Genomic DNA, 19,574 nt, shown 5'->3' on the forward strand with positions numbered 1-19,574 from the left:
AACTGCACCTATAGTTTTGCTTCTGATTCATTATTGCACATGTGGGTCATAGACCTCCCGATACTTAAATATAAGTGGGGTGTATATGCTTCTGGTGATTAAATCTAAAATGGGCTGGGGAGAATTAATCCCATCTTCACAACTTTAAAGTCTTTTCCAGCTCTAACATGCTAGGATTCTGCATTCTTCCTTAGGTTCTCAGAACAAATCATTGTTCAATTCAGTATCCAATCTTAAGGCTTCAGATACCATCAATGAGACCAGGTAAGAGCACCAATCCTCATATCCAGAGTGGGCAGAGTTCAGAGCAATCAGGGTAGTTAAAATAGGTGGCTGCCTACTTATAAGTGAGATTAAAAGTGCTGAGATATGCATATACCAATAAATATCTCTTTTATACAGTTGCCACTGTGCTTGTAATTCTACCATTAAGAATTATTCCTTTGGGGGGAAAAAAAGAATTATTCCTTTGAGGGCCAGCTATGTAGCACAGCATAAAGCCTTCAGGAGACAGGAGGATTCAAATCTGGCCTTAGATACTATCTAGCTGTAAGATCTTAGGCAAGTCATTTAACCCCAATTGCCTAACCCTTTCCATTCTTCTGCCTTGGAATCAATACATAATGTTGATTCAAAGATAGAAGATAAGGGCTTTAAATTATTATTATCATCATTATTATTCCTTTTGATTGAGAGTTACCCTTTCTAGACTAGGGCAGCTGGGTGGCTCAGTGGATTGAGAGCCAGGTCCAGAAATGGGAGGTCCTGGGTTTGAATCTGGCATCAGACACTTCCTAGCTATGTGACCCTGGGCAAGTCACCTAACCCCTATTGCCTAGCCCTTACCACTCTTCTGCCTTGGAACCAATATATAGTATTGATTCTAAGACAGAGGGTAAGGGTTTTAAAAATAAATAAAAAATAATAAAATGTAGCCCTCCAAATGTACCTTTTTACTTTCCTTGGAGAGGTAGAAGATTCCAGTGCATTATCAGATCTAGAAGACAACAGTGTTGGGGGTGTGGAAGGAGTTGCATTTTTTTTTTGGTTATAGGAAAAGTTTTACTAGTGGAAAGGAAGAAGAGAGGGGGAATATAGCTGAGAATAACTGAGATGTAAAATCAAAAGTCATCCATTAAACATTCTTTAGAAAAGGAAGAAAAAACAACAAACTCTTGGTTGAAAAAATAAACATGAAGCAACCCTGTGCCCCTTGGAGGCTGAGCTCATTGAGTCTCTAATGGCTCCATGTGGATGAGTTTTTCAGACCCTTTCTTTCTGACAGGAAGAACTAAACAAGTGGTACCATGGGATCCTGGGAATGGAGATGGGGTTACAGAGGTAGAGGGGAGCACTCAAGACAAGCTTGGTCCCTTCCTATATCCTGACAGGCCTAGGGCATAATCCTTCTGGTGTGGCGTAGAGGAGGTGCAGTGTGGACAGGAGATTCAGGCAGGGCTCTCCAGTACAGGAATAACTCAGGAGGTTGGATCTAAAGGAAAGAAAGGGTTGATGCTTACTTGAGAGGATTCTGTCTTTACATCCTCACTGTGTCATCTTGGACCAAACTCTTCCCTTCTCTAAAATTCAATTCCTTTATCTAAAAAAATGAAGAGTAATCCACTGTCAATATTTTGTGTCTGAAGTCCCTTCCAGGTCTGGCATCCTGTGTTCTAAGGGCCCTCCTAGCTCTGACATTCTCTGTTCTAAAGTTCCTTCCTAGCTCTGACATTCCATATTCTAAGGTCCAACTCTAACATTCTAAATCCTTTTTTGAAAATTTGTCCCTAACCCCAAAATAACAGAAGTTTCAGGATTGCCCTGGATCAGTGGCAGGAGATTGGAAAGGAGTAATGGCCAGGGAAGGGAGAGGGAGCATCTGTCTCAGTATCAGGAAATGGTAGTAGATTGGGAAAGATGGGTCTCAAACTCCTGGGGAAGTAGCCCCTGGGAGAGGCAAGGGAAGTTCCTGCAAGGTAGGGATGGGGTGGGGCGGGGTGAGGGTAGGTGGTGTGTGGGATGGTGGGGGGAGACTTGTAAAAAAGAGAAATATCCATACCAGCTTTGCCCTCTCCTCCTTGGTTTGTTTGGACAGCCGAACCCTGAATAAGAGCAAATTCTTGACTCGAGCAGCCAAGGCTTTGGTGACCAAACCTCCAACGTCCATCAAGATGCAGAAGCCAAACCCAGAGGCTGAGGGCAAGGATTATTTGCCCCTGGTGAGTTCCCTGACACATGTGCACATTATTGCCTGGCCAGAGGGACTAGTGTCTAGATTTTAGCAAAGCTTTGGACAAAATTTTTCATACTATTCCTGTGGAAAGAACAGAGAGACAATGTCTAGCATTCTCCTGATCTAATAATTTAATCAACAAAGGAAATAAAGCTAGTCTAGTCTGGCTTATTTTCAATGAAGCCATGCCAGCTCTCTGATCACTGTGTCCATTTCGAGATGTGCTCTAACCATCCTTTTAATAAATTATTTTAAAATCTTGCTAAAAAATGAACCCCAAATCACTGATCTAGCACTTACAGACTCTATTGTCTTCCCTTTAAAAAAAACAGGACATTTGCCACTCTCCAATTCTTTGGTAATTATTCCATTCTCCATGATATTTTAGAGATCACCAGCATGGGCAACCATGGACTGTATTTACTAGCTATTTTCATACCCAAATATGTAATCTAAGCCAGCAACTTGAATTCATCGAGGGCAATTAAGTGCTCTTTTTTGTCTATTCCTCTGTCTACCTTGTGTATCAACTACCTGTTAGATATTTTTGTTCTTTCTTTTACAGTTCACAGATCCTTGGCCCAGAAATAGAGCTGAATAGTCCTCTTATCCCATATGTTGTGTCATCATCTCACCCAACTGAAGCAAGCCTTGCCCTTTCTTTAATCTTTTTTATGCAAGATAATATAAAAAAGAACCCTGATTCCTTTCGTGGTCCTTAGCTTTCCTTACTACCTTAGTTCATTCTCAATGTTAGTATCCTTAACATTATTCTTTTAGGACTGGGCAATGCTTTCATATCCATCCTCTCTTACCTTCATTTTCATCTTTCATAGATGTATTTTTAAACGCTTATCTTCTGTCTTAGAATCAATATTGAGTACTGGTTCCAAGGCAGAAAAGTGATAAGGGCTAGGCATTAAGTGACTTGCTCAGGATCACATAGTTAGGAAGTGTCTGAGGCCAAATTTGAACCCAGGACCTTCCATCTCTAGGCCTGGCTCTACATTCGCTGAGCCAGCTAGATACCCTCATAGATGTCTTTTTAAAATAGAGGTTGCTTGGTGCACATACATTGTTCTCTTTGGGCAACTCCTTTTTTTTCTTTGAGTAATAAAACCCATACCTCAGATGTCTTTATAGGAATTCACCAAGTATACCTAGGAAGGAAGTACTGAGACCTAGTGAAATGAAACCCATGGCTGGAATATGTCTCTGAAAGAGTCTATACCTTAATTGAAAGAAACACACTAAGCAAAAAGTAGAGATGAGGTGAAATGAGAGAAAAGTAGCATTGAATATTATTTCAAAGATAGGTTCATGTAAGGAAATCCAGAAAACAGAGGGACAGAATCGAGTTGAGAACTTGGGTTAACAAGATCAGTGGAGGTAGAAACAAAAACAATTTTGTCATTGGAAAATTCTACAGATCACTTAATTAAAAGGAGGGGGAAAGATGAGATCAGAAGTCTGGCATGGAGGTTAGATTTAGTGAACAGGAGAGGTTATTGTCCTGACTACTCTCTCCCTGTTCAAAGCAGAGAGGTAAAACTATCCTGACTTGCCCAAGTTATCATTTGTGGAATGGAAAAACCAACAAGTAGGAATTCTATTCTTGATCTGATCTCACCAACAGGGAAGAGCTAGTTGCTGACGATAGAAATGATGGGGATTTTTAGGAAAAGCAACTGCTCCATCCTAGAATTTGTGATAGAAGAGAGGAAAACTAGGAAGAGTTTAACATGTATTCCAGATTTAGGCTGATTAAGTTTCAAAGATTTCAGAGAAAAGATAAGTAGGGTTTCCCAGACTAAATTCAATCACACAAGCCATCCCAAATAAGATGGGAAATTCCAAAAAATAAAATCTGAAAACACAAAGGGAACCATTTTGATGAGGAAGAAAAAATATTGGAAATAGCCAGTGAAAATACCTGGAATTGGGAAGATGGAATGTCATATCTCTAGCCCTTTGATTATCGATAGAGGAGTAAGGTGAGAAGACTGGAAGGGTAGGGCAGGAAGAGGATCAGATTATGAAAGACTTCAAAAGCCAAACAAAGGATTTTATATTTGATCCTAGAAATAATAGGGAACCACTGGAGCTAAGTGATTGGGATGGTACCATGATCTGTCCTTAAAGAATTTCAGCTTAACAACTGAGTGGAGAATGGATTAGCTATTACGATAGTCCGGGTAAAAGGTGAGGAAGGGCTGCATCAGGATAGTGATAGTGACAGAAGAGAGAAAAGGACATATTCTAGAAATGTCACAACAGTAAAACTGTTGGGCTTTACCAACAAACTGGATATGGAGAAGGGAATGTGAAAGAGAGAGAGTGAGGATTTTAGGATAACAGCTAGGTTTTGAGCTTAGGTGACTGGAATACTCTTCACAGCAACAGAGACATTAAGTAGATGGGAGAGTTTGAGGGAGAAGATAATGAGTTCTGAATGTCTATAAGATATCCAGTTCAAGATTTCCAATAGATACTAAGACTTGAGTTCAGAAAAAGAGTTTAGGGTTGGAGAAATAGGTCTTAAAATCATCAGCAGAGAGATGATAGTTGGATCAGAGAAAGAGGAGAAAAGGGCCCATAATAGAGTTCTGTGGGACAGCTAGTTAGTGAGCATGATCTGGATAATTGTGGCGCAAAGCATAACTAAAAGGAATGGCCAAGGACAGGTAGGTGGCCCAGGATATTGAGATCCATGCTTAGAGATGGGAGGTCCTGGGTTTAGATCTGGTCTCAGATACTTCCTAGCTGTGTGAGCCTGGTCAAATCATTTAGCCCCCATTGCCTAGCCTTTAAATCTTCTCTGCCTTGGAAACAATACACAATATTGATTCTAAGATGGAAGAGTAGGGGTTTTTTTTAGTGGAATGGCCATGCAAATAGATAGAAAACCAGGAGAAAGCAACATCATGAAAACTTAGAGAAGAGCATATCAAGGAGAAGAGATTGATCAACTGTATTGACAGCTACATAGAGGTCAAGAAGAGCAAAGAATGAAAAAAAGGTCATTCAACTTGATCATTAATAGATCATTGGTTTGATCCTTTGGAGAGAGCAGTTCCAGTGGAATGGTAGAATCAGAAGAGACTACAGGGTTAAAGAATAAGAGGAAAGGATGTGGAAGTACCCATCATTGGCAGTCTTCTCAATGAGTTTTAGCCGGGAAAGGGAGGAAACAAAATAAATGATCACTATCCAGGATGAAAAGATCAAATGAGAGTTTCTTGAGGATGGGAAACATGGGCATATTTGTAGGCAGTAAAGAAACAGTCAGTAGACAGGGAGAGACTGAGGTCTGGTAAGAGAAGACAGGATGGAATGGGATCTCTTCTGCATGTAGAGAAGTTTGCCTTAGCAAGAAAAAAAAGTCACCTTTTCATGTGAAATGAAGGAAGAAATAACAGAAGGCATCTGAGTGATGTGAGATGAATTTTTTTAGTGAAAAATTAATCAATGTCCTCAACTGAGAGAGTTGGAAGAGGGAGAGTCATGGAAGGTTTGAGATGAAATAAAAAGATTTGGAAGAGTCACTGGGGTTAGGTCAGAGGGTAGTGGCAAGTTCATTAGAAAGATGTAAAAGGGTGGCTTTGTTGCAGTGAGGGCCCAGTTGCAATTAGGGAGCATCAATTTCTAGTGGACACAGTCAGCAGTTTTGTGATTTTCTCCATCTTTGCCCAGTGGCATATGAGCAGAAGCATGGGAGGATGGTGGGAGCTGTCCAAGGCTAGAGTTCAGTTGGGCAAGGAGTCAAATGCAAATGCTGGAATCCCACCACAGATATTCATTAGCTGTGTGATCCTGGGCAAGTCACTTTACTCTGTCTCATTTTTCAACTCTGTTAACATGAGAGACTGAACATCATGGCCCCAAAAGTCCTGACCATCCCTCCATCTATAATCTGACATTCTTCCTCTCTCAGACTTTTTGAATCATTGACTTCCTTCAAGTCAGATGTCTCCTTCAGGAAGCCTTTCCTGATCCCCCTCCCCAGTTATTAGTACCATCCCCCTTCTCCTATTTTTTTTATCTTTACTTATCCACAAACTTTTTCCCCCAACAGAAAATAAGCTCCTTGAGGCCAGGAATTGCTTCCTATTGGTTTCTGTATTCCCAGGATCCAGCTCTGTATCTGGTACATAAGCACTTAATAACTGCTGAATTGAATTGAGATTTAGAGTGACTGTCCAGGATCACACAGATGGTCAGTGTCCAGGACTGGCATCCAAGCCAGGTCTTCCTGACCCCAAGTCCAGTTTACTTACCTTAATGAACTTTATGAACATAAGACTTCTAAGTCCCTCTCTTTCTCTTTGGCCCCCCAGGTTTCTCTACAGCTGGCCTCAGGTGCCTTCCTATTCAACCTGGCCTTCTGTGGAGCCACGGGCATCCCCATGGAAAAACTCAAGTGGACCTCGCCATTCACCTGCCACCGTGTGACCCTAACCTCCTGTTCCCACAATTCGTCCCACAACAAAGACAGTGTGTCCTCAGGGACCTTCCACCATATCCCCTTTGCTGACTACATCTTGTCCTCGTCTATGACATCCCGGAACCGTTCTCCTAGCAGGTCCCTGGAAGCTAAAAAGAAGCAGGACCTAGAGCATTTTGGACCTGAACAAGCTGGCAAGGTGTGGGCCACAGCAGTAGCCTTGGGATGGCTGGAAAACAACTCTGCCTCCTACTTCGTGGAGTGGGAATTGGTGGCAGCTAAAGCCAGTTCCTGGCTAGGAGAGCAGGAGGTCCCGGAGGGTCGCACCCTGGCCGCGGTAAAGACTGCAGCCCAACAACTCTTTGTTCTCCTGAGGCACTGGGACGAGAACCTTGAGTTCAACCTGCTTTGCTACAACCCAAATAGCGTATAGGGTTTTTGAGGGGTGGGCAATTTGGGGGGGGGGGGAGTAAAGGAGCAATGGGAGCCCAGGGGAAACCCTTGAGGCTGCGGCCAATATATTTGAAAAAATTGTTAAGAGGACTGAACTGGGAGTCAGGAGGCCTGGGTTCTAGTCCTGGCTCAGCCACTAACTCACTGTGTGACTTTGGGCAAGTTCCTTCTTTTCTCTGGGTCTCAGTTTCCTCCTTTGTAAAATGGGGGAGATTGGAGTTTCTGAGGTCTGATCCCGTACAACGCTAAGGTCCCTGTGATCTCCTAAGACCTGGTCTCTTCAGGGTCATGAATAATTTATCCCACTCTCCAACCACCTGTGCTGTTGTCCTAGAAGAAAGGACTGGTGGCTCCCTTGCCCCATCCCAGAGGATAAAAGGATCCCCATTTCCTGGCTCTGCTGCTCAACCTCCAGCTTCCAGCCTCGCCAGGCTCCTGGGGACCTACCCCAGCATCTCTGGAGTGCAGGACCTGGAGTGAGTTGGCTTTATTCTGGGACCCATCCCAGACATGCCATAAGCAGGGTGGCAGTCCACCAGACCCCAAAGGAATGGTAGGATAGCTCTGCCTTATCTCAACACTTGCATTTTGAGACAGAGGGAAGGAGAGACAAGTAGGGAAGTCAACTTTACCTCTAATGATTCTGAGAGGAAGCGTCTGAAATTAAGTTTCTCTTCCCCAACCCTTAGGTGCTAGCTCAGTGTTCCCCCATTCCCACCAACACCTGGAACCTTAGTTGTTTTGTTGATTGACTTCCAGCCATTGACATCCATACCAAAAGTGGTTTCTTCTGATGCGATCCACTACTCCCCACCCCTAGACCTGGACTTTCCTGAGCTTCTCCCCTGAACTTGACCAGCTCATTTCCCTTCTCTGGGTTTCAGTTTCCTCATCTATAATGAGAGTCAGACTAGATGACTTCCATGGACCTTCCATCCTATGTTCCCACATCTGTCCTCTTAAGTTTCCTTGCCAGAGAAATGAATTGAAGAGCTCTGCTCCATCACTAATTTTCTCTGTTCTAAGTTCTTTTAACTCTAAGCTACCATATTCTAAGATTCCTTCCATTTCTGGCATTCCATGTTCTAAGGCCCTTCCCAGCTCTGACCTTCTCTGTTCTAAAGTCCCTCCTATTTCTGATGTTCACTGTCTCAAGGTCTTTCCTCTTTCTAAATTCTACTATCATTCTAAGTCCTTATTCATATGCAAGCAAAGAAGACTTGGCCTCCTAAAGCTGTATTCTCTGCAAATTATAGCTATCCATGATCCTGCTCAGGAGTACAACTCCTCTCAGAGGAAAAGCAAGCCTGCCCCAGAAGGCAGCATTCACAGAGAAGAAATTTCCTTCTCTTCTGAAAGACTTCTTATGGATTAAGATACCAGTTGTTCTAGGTCAGAAATTCACATAGTTTGTTTGACCAAGGCCTGTCCACTGTAGATCCTGAGAACAGTAGGAGTGGGACCAATCTTCCAAAAGGTTAAAGGAGGCCATTATTTTCTTCTTTGTTACTTAATTACTGGTGAGGAGATCTTGGCAGGTCACTTTTCATCCCTAGACCTCAGTGTATTGGTTTTTTTTAAATGGGATCATTGGATGAGGTCACCTCTCAGTTCCTTTCTGGCTCTAAATTTCATGAAGTTGCCACACACAAGGATTAGATGAAAGCACTTGGTGATGTTTTTCATGGAGAAAAGATTTAGCAAGGATACCATGGTAGCCTTAGTATCTAAGGCAGTGAGTCCCAAAGTGGGCACCACTGCCCCCTGGTGGGTGCTGCAGCGATTCAGGGAGCAGTGATGGCCACAGGTGCATTTATCTTTCCTATTAATTGCTATTAAAATTTTTTAAAAATTAATTTTCAGGGGCACTAAGTAATATTTTTTCTGGAAAGGGGGCGGTAGGCCAAAAAAAGTTTGGGAACCACTGATCTAAGGTATAATTAAATAAAAAGAAAGCATTGGTCTTGTTCTGTTGCATCAAGTAAACTTGTCTGTTCTCTCTCCCTAGAGGTCTTTGAGCAGACAATGAATGGTTGTCAGAGTGGCTGAGAGGGGATCCTGAGTCAAGAAGTGTTGGACTAGACAGCTCCAAGGCCTCTTCTAGTTTTAAGATTCTGTAATTATGATTCTGTGATTCTTTGATGCCTTCCAGAAGTGTAGCAAGAGATCTAGCTTTAATGGACACTGAAAGAGGAGAAGAGGTTATAAAAAGAGGAGAGACAGATAGACAGACAGAGACAGAGAGAGATAGAGAGCAAAAAAGACAGAAGAAAGGGAGGAGGGGGAAGAGGAGAGAGAGAGAAGCAGAGACAGAGAGACAGAAACAGAGACAGAGACCAAGAGATAGAATCAGCAAAAAGACATTGAAAAAAGGGAGAAGGGGAAGGGGAGAGGGGGGAGAGAGACAGAGTCAGAGAGAGCAAAAAGACATTGAAGAAAGGGAAGAGGGAGAAGGAGAGAGAGATAGACAGACAGAGGTAGAGACAGAGAGCAAAAAGACAGAAGAAAGGAAGGGGAAGGAGAGACAGAGACGGAGAGATCAGAGAGATGAGAGAGATCAGTGATAGAGTGGAGATATTGTCCCTGGAGGAAAACTTGGGTTTAAATCCAAAATCTATTCCTGAATGCCTGTGTAATGTAGAGCAAGTCTTCCTGGGCCATGGTCTTCTCATCTGGAAAATGAGAGCATTGGACTCAATGTCCTCTGGGATTTGTATCTATAATCCAGTGGCTCTAACTCATTTCACCTGTCTTGGCCTCAGTGTTGACTATTGAATTAGATCAGGCTAAGTCAATTTTCTCAAGTTTCTTCCAGCTCTACCTCTATTATCCCTTACCCTCTCAATTGACTTTCTTCTATCCTCCTTAAAATACAATAACCAAAATATACCACTTTCAAGTTTGTAAAGCACTTTGCATACATTTTCAGACCCCCTCAACACCCCTGTGATGCACTAGAGATAGTCATACTATCATAGAATTTAAGAGCTGGAAGGAACCAGCAGCCGACCAGTCCAACCTAAATTTGTCTTGGAATGTCATCCATCAATCAAACATTAAGCACCTACTATGTTCCAGACACTGGAGATACAAAGATTGAAACAATCCCTTAATTAGCTTACATTCTGTTGGCTGAGATAAGTGCATATGTGAGTATATCCTTGAAATATATAAAAATAAATACAACCAAGTCAATAAAAAGTAACTTGTAGAGGAAGGGAGACTCAGACACTAGAAGCTGAGATCAGAAATGAATCCTGTGGGCAGCAAGGTGGTACAGTGGATAGAGCACCAAGCCTAGAGATGGAACAACCTGGGTTCAAATCTGACCACAGATGCTTCCTGGCTGTGTGGCCTTGGACAAGTCGTTTAACCCCAGTGGCCTAGCCCATACCACTCTTCTGCTTTAGAAATAATATATCATATTCTAAGATGGTTAAAATAAAAAAAAAGAAATCCCTATTGGAGAATTTGTTTTTAAGAAAGAGAAATTGTATGAGGCAATGGTAAGAAAATGTGTTCTAGTAATGAGAGGTGGTCAGTGCAAAGACACAGGAGATATGGAATGTCGTGAGTGAGGAACAGCAAGAAAATCATATTGGCTAGATTCAGTTGGAAGAAGAGATTGGGACTATGTTGGGAAGTTCTTTAAAAGAAAAGTTTATTAATCTAGAGATGATAGGGAGTCACTAGAGTTGATTAGGAGAGTGGTGTGACCAGATGAGCACTTTGGAAAATCCTTTTGGCAATGGTGCAAAGGATGAACTAGAGTGGGAGATTCTTAGATAGGGAGACCAATGAGGATGTCATTGCAATAATATGAGTGAGAGATGACAGGGTCTGAACTAATTTCATGCATACATGAGTAGAGAAAAAGATGCCATGTAGGAGAGTGAGGGATGATGTAGAAGTAGAAATGGCAAGATTTGGGAATGTGAGATGAGGATAATGGAGTTGGAGAGAAGATGAGTTCTATTTGGGACATGTTAAGTTCAAAATACTTATAGGACATCAATTTTGGAAGGTCCAATGGGTGATTGATGATGTGGACCTAAAGCTTGGGAGAGACTGGGGCTGGATCTGCAGATATGTGAGTCATCTACACAAAAATAAATCCATTGGAACCAATGAGAACACAATATGAAGAGAAGAGGGTCTAGGGCAGAGCTTTGAGGATATGGTTACAACATGCTGAATGCCTTACCTTGAAGATCTACAATGAGACCCCTTCTTCCCCAGGCATCCTATTATTTCACTTTGGGACAGTTCTAAACATTAGACTATTTCTTTTGAAATCTGCTTCTTTTCCATTTCCTCCAATTATTCCTAATTCTGTCCTTTGGGCCCGTACAGAAGAGAATGGGTCTTCAGATACCTGAAGATAACTTTGATTGCCCACCCACCCTTACTCCAGTCTTCTCTAGGCTAAACATGCCCAATTATTTCAACTGTCCCTCATATGACATGGGCTCTAGACCCTTCTCTGTCCTGGCTGCCCTTCTCTAGGCTAATCTTCCAGCTTGAGCTTATCAATATCTTTCAACAATGATTGCCAGAACTGAATACAACACTCTAGATGGGATCCAATAAAGAGAAAGGACAGAAGGACTTAGGACTCTACATTTTACATGAGGAATCTGAAACTCATATTGTCACTTACCTAAGATTTGACAGCTCATGAGTTAATTGGGAGGATTTGAGCCCATATCTTCCTGTTTCCATTCATTACTCTATTCTCTATCCATGATGCATCTCAATTAAATATCCCTTTATTCTGCCCCCTCCACTTGTGTGCCCCAGCTGAGCAGACCAGGAGGGAAAGAGTCACTGTTCCCAACCAAATGAGGAATTTCTTGACATTTTAAGCCACTGGTGGTCCTTGCCGGCTATTATATGAGACTTAGGTACTCTCAAGGTCTGAGGGAACACCTTCTTCACATGGAATGTAGAGAGATTAGAGGAAAGAAGTTCAAAAAGAGATCACTAGAGGAGGGGTGACCCCAGTTTCTCCATTTACAAAATGGAGTTGAATTATATATAAAGTCCAGATTTTCACCTCTAAAATCCTACAATCCCATGAGAGGAGGCAGCCACAGTTGAGCTCCAATCCAGCAAACATGGATTGAGCACCTACCATCTGTGAGGCAGCGGGAATACTACAAAAAAAAAGCCCAGTTAAAAGTTGAGATTTTGATTTGTATTGGCTGCTGCAATCCTGCCCTGCCCTGCCTGGTCAGCCTTCTATGCTTCAAAATATCCCAGGGTCCTCAGAGGAATTTCCATGATATCTCACTGAGGAGTGTTGGTCAGCTGTGAATGTCATCCTAGTTCATGACAGGCACCAGAACTGATCCACTCAGTTGAGAATCTAACATTGGGTTTAACCTGGTAAAGGAGCTAAAGCTGGTTTCCCTGAGGCTAGACTATTGTAGCCCCTAAGGGAGAGAGGTTTGGTTGACTCAGGGTCAATATTGTTAAATGGTTTGAAGGTTCTGGACCCATTGGCTTAATTTACCTTTTTGCTCAGCTAACCATCAGTGTGGGAGAAATCTACAGAGATTCACCTTCCAAAGGGTTTCCACCTACCCGGTCTTTGGACTTCCTGCTCAGGTAACCACTAGTGGGGTCCAAAAAGTCAGGCCCCACCACCAAAGACTTGGAGGACAAGACAAGAAGCATTCCAATAGGAGATCTATTTTCTCCTAAGATGCTTAGATCTTAGACATCATCCTTGACCCAGCCCAGTTGGACTACTAATCTAGGGGCAACTAGGTCACTTGCAGAAAAGAGATATCCAGGGCAATTCCTTGCTTCCCTGGGATTTCATAAGAATTATTTACACTGACCTTGTAAATAAGCATGGTGATTTGCCTGCATATGCTTATTTCTCCAGGCTTCACATGCCTAGAGTACAAGGACATCCAAATGAAGGGCATCAGCTATCTACTGGGTTTTATCCTAAGAAAAAAGGACAGGAGACAGTTCCTGGGGCTAGGTTAACATGTTCTTTAGGATCTCTGACAAAGGCAGAGTGTCCTATAAGGGGACACTCGACACAAGCCCAGAGGAACTCCTTTCAAGGAGCCAAGACCCCCTTCCCCTCCACAGACCTTGCCTCCTTGTACTATCATACTTCTTGACTGATGCCCCTAGAGTCCTGCTATACTTGTGGGCTGCCCACAGCAGACATTTCCCAAGAAGGAATTCTGTGTCTCAATCCATCCCTGAAGGGATCCTGCAGGAATCCCTGGAACATGGATTCTGGGGATACCAATACTGCACTCTGGAACTGGAAGCACCCTACCCATACTCCAGATAGGACAACTGAGACCATTTCTACACTGGCACTGGAGCTGTTTCTATAATGGCAGTTGGTTTCATATTCTTCATTGCCTGGTGGAGCCCACACTATTCTCTCCACAGGCTTTGAAGGTTGTCTAGAAATAATCATGTCTACCAGGATTTGTGGAGCATACTAGTGGAGAAATCAGCAGATTCTCTAGTCATGACTAATGACATGAGGTGGAGGAGATCACCAGTATAGAGAGCTACAATAATACATGTACCCTAAAGTTTGGCTGATGATGGACAGCTCCCAGCATGGCACCATGCCCCCTGAAACTGAACTCCTGTTAGCCTACCCAGCACGCTGACCCTGGTCTCTCAACAGTACTGCCTCATCCTTTCTCCCACCAATTATGATAGACATTGTCCTGTTCAGTTGCAACTGACTTTCAGCTTCTAGTGTATTAAACCTAGGGGCTCCATATGGCAGTCTTGGTGGTTGTGTCCCTAGTGTCATCTTAATGTCCTGAAAGTGGCTTTCGTTTAAGTGACCTGGTCCCATTTCCTCCAGTGCCTCAAGTGCCTACAGATGTGCATCCCTGCTCACTTTTCCCACAGCTTCAACATCTATAAAGTTTCCTCTTTCCTGGAGAACCTGTTGGTGTCAGTCAATGATCAGCCATTTCATCTACCCTGTAAGATAAGTTTTGCAAGAGTTGCAAGTAGCCATGTTTGGGGGCTGGATAGTCTCTTCCAATTGGGCATCCCTAAAACCAAGTGTGGTCTTAGCAGCTTCAACGAGGTGGTCTAGACAGATGCTAGATGCTGGGGTGTTCATCTTGCACAATCTTTTCAAACTTACCCCAGGAGTTTGGCCGCTTAGCATGGATCCTCATCGCCTCTAGGATATCATCTCTGCATCTGATAAGATAGTTCATGTTTGCAGGAAAGCTAAGTTCTAGGTCCCTAAATTCTGTTGGCCATGATGTCAGGTTCATGTTGGTTCTTATTTCTTGTTTCATTGATAAATTTGTCTTTTTCACTGGGGGAATAAAATTCTAGAAGAAATTCCATGTCCTCAAAAGAAGGATTGTACAGCTCACATGCCCATTTTAATTCATACTTTTGTGTGGATCGAGGTAATACCTTGGAAAGCATCTACATAGGATCTCTAGGTCATTTCCAGTGAATGGTTTGTACCCCTTCACATGGAGTACCCCGGTATCATTCTGGACAAACTGGCAAAATTGTAACAGATTTTTCAGTGTTCCTAGTCTTATCATTGTCAGAGTCTATTGCTTTGTTCACGTTGACTGTGTATGGGTCCTTTTGCTGGTTCTCAATTATCTCTAGCTGCATGATTGTATGTGTATCTAGAGTCTGACCTTCTCTAATTTTCCTGTTGATTTCAATCAGTTCCTGTATTTGTTCCTTTAAAGCTGCAATAACTTGTGCATCTGTAGGTGTTCTATGGAGATGACCCAGAATCTTTTTTATAGCCCAGTGACCTTGGCATAATGACAGAATCACAGCCCCTATTGTAGGCAGGAATGCAATAACTCCTGCTATAGTTAAAGCAAACCATTTATATTTATCATAAGACTCCATCAGTCCCAACAAGTAGTTTGATATAGTTACTACCCATAATCTGTATGCCCCGGTCTGAACCATATAAAAATAAAGCTACTAAGGAAGATGAAAATAATCCTCCCGAATGCCATATTAATATTTAAACAGAAGAAGGTTCTAATTGAGACTGGCTTCACCCAAAACTGTAATTACTGGGAGAAGATAACTCTGTACAGGTCATATATTGGCTCAGGGAGAAGTGAAGCTAGCAGAGCCTTAGTTGTCAGGAAAACTCTAGCCTCTCTTTGGTGTTACTAGGAAGTCTGTGGACAATGTTAGACTCCAAGCAACTCCCTCTAGCCAATCACTGAAAGTCTCTTAGGAAATCAATTCCCTGACAGTTAAATATAGATGTGTTGATGAGATGTTACTGTTGTAATATTTAATGTAGAAATATCTGGTTATCTGACTATGAACAGAGTTGAAGTTTAATCTGTAGTCTCAAATATAGATGAAGAATGCCCCTCCAATTCAAACTTCACTAACACTCTCTTATGGCTGCCCTCTTTGCTATTTATACAGGTCAGCCCACAAAAAGTCAGTCGATATTATCCATTGGAAAGGATTTATTTTAAAGATATAAGGAAATTAGGAAAGATAAAGGGAGGAGAAAAGGGGAAAGGAAATATCGAGCTATTTTATGATCTTGTTCAAGAGTTGTAAACCAAACTGTCTTCTTAGAATCTTTGGACAGGGGTCTGGCAAGTCTCTTCCAGGCCAGCTGAATTTGACTCCACCTATCAGCTGATGGATTAAATTGCAGCTTGATGAGACGGAGGTTAAATTGATCTTCAAATAAATTGTACCAATAAGTTGATGATTGATATAAGTTAACACTGAGACCATGAGATGATGCTATGGTCTCTATGAGATATCAAATGATCACTAGCCTATTCAATTGAGGAGATAGGATTGCCAACCCAAAGCCACCCTCACCTGTACTCTGAGTCCCAGATGGTTGGGCTCCTTTTATAGGGCAATTCCCAAAAGACCAAGGGTCTCATGCCCTGTCATGGCATTAGGAATCTCCCAAGATTCTAAGTTTTCAACTGGCAACCCTGCCCCCAAACATGACTACTTACAACTCTTGCAAAACTTATCTTACAACCCTGTGAGGAGGAGCTTCTGTTCATAAACTAATGTTTTATTTGGCTGGTGGTCTCTGCCCTGCCAAGAGCAACCAAAACGGTTCACTAAACCTGGCAAAATGACAGATTGCACTTAATAACTCCCATTTCTCTACAGTTTTGAAATTCACAAAGAGCTTTCCTCACCATAACCCTAAGACAGAAGCAATCCCAATGTCACCATTCCCATTTTACAGAGGAAGAAACTGAGAGATTGTCATTTACCCGTGGTTGCACAGTCTGTAAATATTGATTAGAACTTGAGCCATGCTCTCTTAGCTCCAAGCCCACCACTCTCTACTATAACCTATCTCCATATTTACTTCTTTTTGGCCCTTTATCCCCCCATCTCCCAAGGTGGGTGCTTGCTTTATACACTAGTGGTCCTATTTCTTTTAGACTATCCTCATAATCCCATCTCTTTGTCACCTTTATTAAGAGGTTCAATGGCAACAGGATCCATTAAACAAAGAGTTGGTATCCATTTGTAACCTTTTATCAGTCATCATTTAGTTTCAAGATGGTAGACCAAATCACAAATCAAATTTTGGCTCCAAATTGATGCTCTTCTCTGTGACCAGGGGGCTAGTCACATCTTCTCTCATAGGATTATTGTATGGAAAGCCCTGGAAAAGGAGTAAAGAACCCATGGCCATTATAAGCAACTGAAAACCATGAAAAGATCATTAGGCCAGGAGTCAAGATCTAAATTAGTCAGAGTCCCAACCCTTCTACTAACCAGTTACATGACCTTCAGATCTCAGTTTTCTCATCTACAAAATGGGACTAGATAATGGTATGTAGCAAAAAGAGCACTCAATTTTGGATCACAGTATGCAGATTCACATCCTAGCTTGTCTACCTATTTCCTGTATGATCTGAGGCAAATCTCTTCTCCCCCTGCCCTAGGTCTTAGTTTCCTCTTCTTTGAAAGGAACGGGTTGGTCTAAAAAATGATCTCTAGCTTGGATATTCTGTGATCTGCAACACATAATTGGGAACCCTGACTAGGACCACACCCTTCAGGCAAACTATATTTCATTTATGTAGGTCACTATCAAAAACCATTATGAAACAAAAAAATGAAAAAACTTAAGTGGTTTTTAGCAAGATTAGCTCTAAAGGCATAGGTCAGAGATCCTGGCCTCAAATGAAATCAAGAAGAATTTTAAACTACCATACCAGGTGTAGTAAAGTAACAGGCAAGATTTAAACTCAGGTCATATGATTCTTGGTCCAGTGCTCTTTCTACCTGAAACTTTGGGAAAAGCCTTTTCTGAGTTTCATTTTCTTCATCTTTAAACTAGATAGTCTCCAGTGTCCCTTCTAGCTCTAAATCCTATGGCTCTATGAATTAGAACAGGAATTTCGATTGGGTTGGAGACCACCTAACAGTCCCTAAATAAGAAAAGCTAATTAGATAAACTATCAGGTTGAGCTAAGAGATCCTTAGACAGAATGAACATGTCCAACCTTTATCAGTTTTAGCTGTGTGATACAGACTTCCATTGTCTGTTATAGAGAGCCTTGAGCAAGTTCTCTTTCCTGAGGGAGGAAGAAGCCTACCTTCTTTATCAGCTCATCCCATTTGTCTTTTTGTGAGTACCAAGCATTCAGTGTTGATCTGTCATTGTCCTTCATCCCAATCTCTGTTTATCATTGCTGCTAATTCCTCAATAAAAGTGAATTGTGAGTGAATCTCTTCTCTTTGTGGTTTATTTTTTACTGGGTTGGGAGAAAAAAATGCATAACTCTAGGTTGGAGAGAGAGGTAATACTTCTACAGACAATATATGTGGATTTGAAAAGAGGTTCCAGTAGGCAAAGCCAAGATGCTGAATAAAGTCATAGCCTTGTCAAAACTCTTCCAAATTAGATAACATTAAAATAATATCTCTAAACAAATTCTAGAGTTTCAGAACCAACAGAAGGACAAGGTAATATAAATTTCCAACTCAATTCAACTTATAAAGGTCTGTCTCAGTGGGATGAGAGTGGAACACAGTCTAGTGCAGTCTGAGTCAACGCAGGTTGCTCTAGAAAAACCAACAGTAGGCCTTGGGGTGAATTAAATCAGCAGAGGCAGTTTCCAGAGCTTTCATCTCAAGGAAGAGAAGGAGTCCTGACAAGTCCAAATGAAATTACAAGGGACACTTTGCTGATACTAGGTTCAGGACCCTGTCATATTGCACATACATGGTTCCTGGGCACAATCCCAGGGTAAGGAAGGGTACTAACAGGAGCAGGAATCCTGGTCACAATTCCAGAGTGGAAAGAATGTATGTGGTCACTCATAGACCAAAGCACAACCTGGAGAGCAGTAGTCACACCTCTCTTTAGATAATACAACCTTACAATAACTGAAAACTTACACACACCCCAGAACTAGATCTCAAAATAGCAATGTGAAAACCCTGAAGCTTGAGACAGAGCCCCCTCCATCCCAGGAGCAGAATCCAACTTTAACATGAAGTTAAAAGTCAAGAAATAGGCTGAAAAATGAGTCAACAACCAAAAAATAACCTTACCCAAAGAAAGTTACTGTAGTGACAGGGACACTCAAAACCCAAATTCAGAAGAAGACAAAAAATGAAGCCTATTTTTAAAATGTAAATTACTTTCAGGCCTGGAAGAGATAAAAATGATTCTTAAATGCATTAGAGAGGTAGATAAAAATTTGAGAAAAGAAATGAGAGTGATGCAAAAAAGTCAAGAACTTAGTAAAGGGGACACAAAAAAATGAAGAAAATAACACCTTAAGAAATAGACTAAGCCAAATGGTAAATAAATGGCAAAAATATCCACTGAAGAGAATTTCTTAAAAAAACAGAATTGGTCAAATGGGAAACGAGGTACAAAATTTCCCTGAAGAAAAGAATTTCAAAAGTAGAATCTACCAAATGGGAAAGGAAGTACAAAAGCTCATTGAAGAAAATGAAAATAATTTCTTAAACATTAGCATTGAACAAGTAGAAACTAGTGACTCTATGAGATCTCAAGAAGCAATAAAATTAATTCAAAAGGATGAAAAAATAGAAGAAATATGAAATATCTTTTTGGAAAAACAATTGATCTTGAAAGTAGATTGAGGAGAGATCATATAAAAATTATTGTACTTCTTAAAAACCATCTTGAAAAAAGAGCCTACACATTATATTTCAAGAAATTATCAAGGAAAACTGCCCTGATATCCTCAAGCTAGAAGGTAAAATAGAAATGGAAAGAATCCACCAATTATTTCCTAATAAAGATCCCAAAATGAAAATTTTCAGGAATATTATAGCTAAATTCCAGAGCTTTCAGGTCAAAGAGAAAATAATGCAAGCTTTCAGAATTCAAATATCATGGAGCCATAGTCAGGATAACATGAGATTTATCAGCTTCTGCCTTAAAGAACTAGAGGA

General features: G+C 41.5%; 1 protein-coding gene across 1 annotated transcript in view; it reads left to right on the top strand.

The window, feature by feature from the left end:
• The window catches only part of VWA5B1 (von Willebrand factor A domain containing 5B1), a 74,780-nt gene extending 67,670 nt beyond the window's left edge, over positions 1–7,110 (top strand). The window contains exons 15-17 of the mRNA XM_044668708.1: positions 195–264; positions 2,096–2,219; positions 6,571–7,110. Coding sequence (XP_044524643.1) covers positions 195–264; positions 2,096–2,219; positions 6,571–7,110 — 734 coding nt within the window. The remainder of the gene's footprint in view (positions 1–194; positions 265–2,095; positions 2,220–6,570) is intronic.
• Positions 7,111–19,574: the final 12,464 nt, after the last annotated feature.

The sequence above is a fragment of the Gracilinanus agilis genome, chromosome 3, assembly GCF_016433145.1.
Source record: "Gracilinanus agilis isolate LMUSP501 chromosome 3, AgileGrace, whole genome shotgun sequence".
Classification (NCBI taxonomy): domain Eukaryota; kingdom Metazoa; phylum Chordata; class Mammalia; order Didelphimorphia; family Didelphidae; genus Gracilinanus; species Gracilinanus agilis.